This window comes from Centroberyx gerrardi, chromosome 13 (genome assembly GCF_048128805.1).
Source record: "Centroberyx gerrardi isolate f3 chromosome 13, fCenGer3.hap1.cur.20231027, whole genome shotgun sequence".
Taxonomy (NCBI): Eukaryota; Metazoa; Chordata; class Actinopteri; order Beryciformes; family Berycidae; genus Centroberyx; species Centroberyx gerrardi.
The window spans coordinates 20,848,427-20,852,969 of NC_136009.1; the positions used below are offsets into that span (position 1 = coordinate 20,848,427).

At 43.4% G+C, this 4,543-nt stretch overlaps 1 protein-coding gene across 1 annotated transcript; it reads right to left on the reverse strand.

Moving 5' to 3' along the window:
• Positions 1–115: 115 nt before the first annotated feature.
• clul1 (clusterin-like 1 (retinal)) lies at positions 116–4,272 on the reverse strand. Its single transcript, XM_078287446.1, has 8 exons — positions 4,164–4,272; positions 3,655–3,803; positions 3,243–3,413; positions 2,355–2,793; positions 1,801–1,923; positions 1,488–1,702; positions 579–757; positions 116–403 (listed from the first exon to the last, which is right to left on the reverse strand). Exons 1-8 carry the CDS (start codon positions 4,264–4,266, stop codon positions 388–390), a joined length of 1,395 nt encoding a protein of 464 aa, XP_078143572.1. The 5' UTR covers positions 4,267–4,272; the 3' UTR covers positions 116–387.
• Between the last annotated feature and the right edge of the window lie 271 nt (positions 4,273–4,543).

Here is a 4,543-nt window from a genome sequence, read left to right on the forward strand (position 1 = left end):
TCCATTAGTGGTGTTTTTCTTGGAGATGTGTCACTTACTGGATGGCATTACTGTGAAGAAAGGAATAAAGCCAAATATCTTTTCACAATAATTTATTGTGGAACACATCAGTGTCGTATCACTTTTGTTGCTGGACGCTATTTTCATTGAATCAGGGTTTCTTGTGTTGGAAGCATTTTCATATGTACACGATTTGACATTTGATGTAGGAGGTAAATTTTCTTGATTTTACCTTTAATAAATGGCAATGATTAAAATTGGTTCATTCATATATACATTTCAACAAGAGTCAATAATATACATTGTACCTACAGGAACACAGTCTAGGTCTGTTCACTAAGGACAGTTGATACAAACTGCACTCCAGGAAGGAAAGCCTCCATAGTTTTAGTCATCCTCAGGCCTGTGAGGAAAGAAAAAGTGTGTTTATTTTAGAATTTAAAAGTGTATATAACTGTAAATTTGAGAATATAACATGCAAACAGATCATGGGTCAAATTCAAAACTATGATACCACAAGTGCACAATACAATGCAATCTAGCAGGACACCCAAAAACCTGTAAGTCAAAGTTCTCACCTGACCATCTCCTTGAACTTGCCCAGAGCCTCCTGGGCCACAAACTGGATGAAGGCTGGGTCCTGCAGATCCAGCTCCCCAGGGATAGAGAGGATGAGGGGGGTGGAGTTCAGGATGTTCACCTCCACCTTGGTCTCAGTTACAGATTCGCTGTCTCCATCGCGGCTCTTTGGCACCACCTGGGGAGAGGGAGAAGTATCGTCATATTTTACATCCTTGCCATGATTATCATAGTCCTCATTTTCCCCCTTTTGATAACTTTTCTTAGTTTTTTTTGCCTTTTTTATTTTTGCAGTTTATTACTAATTAATTTATTACAGCTCTTATTGTATTCATATTGTATATTGTACATGTTTTGTGTCTATTTTGACTCTTAACGTATCTTGGTCTCAGCCACTATTGGATGTTAACCTGACTTTTTCTAAAAATTTTCAAAGGTGTGTTTCTCTCCATCTGGTCCACCATTGTTTATTTTCTCCCCAGCACTACAAACAATTTAACAGTTTGTACCTGTGTAGCCTATAGTATGGAATGTTCCTCAAATTTCTATGCATTGATTAGTCAAAATCCTGTGCATTAATCAGTTGGATCCTATCTATCCTGCAGATAGATCGACATCTCTGCTGATCCTTAAGAAACCTAAGCTTTATTTCTTGACTTGGTCTCAAACCCTTTGGACCTGGTTTTGGAATTGACTTTGACTTGATTATGGTGGTCTTGACTACAGCCCTAGTTTTATCTGAAATTGCAATTTGAGTGTTGATCATAAAAAATAATATTCAACAACATCAACATGAATATATAAATTTATCTACACAACGTGAACAATTTCTCCACAGTGTCTTTGTCTGTTTCTGTGTTGCTCTGTCCTTTCATTCCTTCTCCTTCACCCCTCCTCGTCCTGCTCACCGTGATGATACGGAAGACATGTTCAGGAATGCTGTTGTTGCCCACAACCTCAGCCACCCAGCTGAATTCGGCAGCCATGTTGCTGAGCCAGTTGACCGTTTCATCAGTGTGGCGTTGGACAATAGACAGGATCTCTTCATACTGCTCTTTGGACACATCCAGCAGCTGGGAAACCTCATCCAGCTCCACGTGCAGCTCGCGCACGCTGGGGCACTCTGGGGAAAGAAGAAGAGTGGTCAGATATCAGTATATGTGAGTATATATGTGTTACATAATTATAAGCTGTCCCCTGTGGAGGGTGGGGGTGCTTTACCTGAGAGCAGGGTCCCCTGGCAGACCTCACACTGGTTCTGTAGCTGCCAGCACTCTGAGCTCTGTCTGCGAAGGTCTCTGCACAGCTTCCTGTTCTGCAGGAAACGGGGGAAACTTTCCCTCGCTGCACCAAACAGAAAGAACTACGATCAGTGTTGCCCAATAAGATTTAGTGTTTTGTTGATTGTATCTTATTTAGATCTTTTTGGTATCCACAGTCATGAAAAGCAGCATGTAAACATCTCTCTTACAAATACAAGTTCTGACATTTATGCCATGTTATTTGGCAGGTTGTGAACTTAAATTAGGTTACAATCTCTAATTCAGTGGTTCTCGACCATGTGCCATCGAAGCCCAAGACTTTGCAGGTTTTCATTCGAACCAATCACAATTGGCTTGATTGCCACACCTTAAACCAGACAGGAGGAACTAATCAGTGAAATCAGCTGCTGTAGTGTTTGGTTGGAATGAAAACCTGCAGATGCTTGGACCTCGATGGCACATGGTTGAAAACCACTGTATCTAATCCAAATTATCTTCTGAAGCCCCCGCTACCTTTCTTCTTCTCATCCTCCACTGCCTCATGGAGGTCATCAAACACCTCGGTCACCACGGCTCCAAACTCCTCCACCACACTCTTCCCAAAGTCAAAGAAGGAGTCCAGCACCTCCTCCAAGCCCACACCCTGCAGGAAGCCTGAGTCGCGGGCCGGGTTGAAGGGGTCAGAGGTGCTCTCCTCCGCCAGCTCGTCGGTCTTGTTGAGGAAGGCCCTCTGGAGGACTTTGTCAAGCCTGCTTCTCATCTTGGAGACCAGGACAATGCTGCGGTTCACCAGCGTGCCCACCTTGCTCATCAGGCGGTTGAAGGAATCCTCGATGCGGATCACCTCCATGTCAGGATTGTCGGGGCTCTGGTTCACCAGGATCTCGTCCACTTCCATGGGAGGCTCGCGGGGGCCAAAGCGCCTGGACACTCTGTGGAAGAAGTTCTCTACCTATGTAAAGTAAAGAAAGAGATTTTAGATAATTGTGCTTAGTTCTGAAGGAAAATTAGTGATTGCAGAAGATCTGGTTGTTGAACACCCCGGGGGTTTAGATTTAGATTAGCGCAGTCATTTTCAATCATGTGCCACTGTGATCCAAGAGAATGCAAGTTTTCATTCCAAGCAAACAGCAGCTGCTTTCAGTCATTAACACAGATGAGAGGGTCATTAATCAGTGAAATCTGCTGCTGTAGTGTTTGGCTGGAATGAACACCTGCACACTCTTGGGTCACGATGGCAAATGATTGAAACCCACCGGTGTATCAACAAGAGAGAGTGCTTGGTGCTCTCTAATTTGGGATTCCCTCTAACTTTTTGCAGTGCTCTTAAAGTCATCTTAATGAACAATTGAACTGACAGGCAGTCTCGAGTAGCTCAACAGGGAGCTGCAGTTTCTGTACCTTGGCATGGAAAGTGGCGAAGCCCCTGCGGCAGGTGGAGGTGTAGAAGGTCTTACATGCGTCCTCCAGGCAGGGTCTGCACTCCTCCCACTCAGACTGCAGGGAGTCCTTGCACTGCTCCTCTGCCTCCTGCAGCTTCTCAGTCACCTCATGAGCCAGCTGGGCTGCCCCCTGGTGGCAGCAAGGGGAACACTTTCAATTATTTTTCTTTCTTTCTTTCTTTCTTTCTTAGCTATAAAGCTCATATCTGCTTAGCCTACTAAAACAATCAAAAGCCTTTATCCAGGCAAGAAGACATATGGTGGGCTGTTTTGGATCACCACCACTGGATGTTCCAAAAGCAAAACAGGTGCCAGACTATTTCCAAGAAGATAAAATGTTGAGTCAGTGTTGAGTTAATGTTACGCCTGACCTTCTTCTTGTCGCTGCTGTGTCGGAGGGACTTCATGAGGTGCTCGTGCTTCTGCTCGTTCCTCGCCATCACCTCCTTCATCTGCTTCACCCCGTACAGAGCTCTCCTCACTTCCTCGTCCACCAGCTTCTCTCCATCCAGGGACAACTCTGAAAGAGAAAACGCAGAGAAAAGCTTAACACTGTGATGGCAGGGTATCAAACACAGTATTTTTGAGTAATATGGTAATTAGTCATGAAATAAATCGTTAATTACACAAATATAATATGTATAGCTTTCTTAATAAAATTACAAACTGACTTAAAATAAACTGAATAAAACAATCAAATTAACAGCTGTATAAAGCATGATTTATCTATAGTATAGACATGTGTATAGTATATAGAGTCAGAAGAGCTGAATGACACAAACATTCAAGTAGAGTATATGGGAAAAATAGTGCCAAATATTTACCAAGTACTGATGGTAGGTCATTTAAGAGAGATTTAGATGCCCCTGTGCCAACTCACGTTTTAAGGTGTCCGCTGAGATGTCTTTGGATTCATCCTCAGGAGCAGAATGAAGGACGGCCAGTGTCGCCACCAGAACAGCCAAACCAAGCAGGATCTTCATCCTTGATCTCAGTCTCAGTCTTGGAGAGAAAAACTCAATCTGAAAGGATATGACAGGTGTGCATCATTTCCTCTGGTTATGGGTAAAACTGACGCAGGCAGATGGACATGTGATTTGTGTGCACACAGAAACGCCCATACAAACTTGTATGCGTCTGCGTGCACACATAAACACATGTTCACATAAAGAAAATAAACAGCATGTGCTATTTAGCCTGATCCAGAAAGCTAATAGGATTTGAGCTTGAGCATGAGTGATAAACATCAACAACACATGG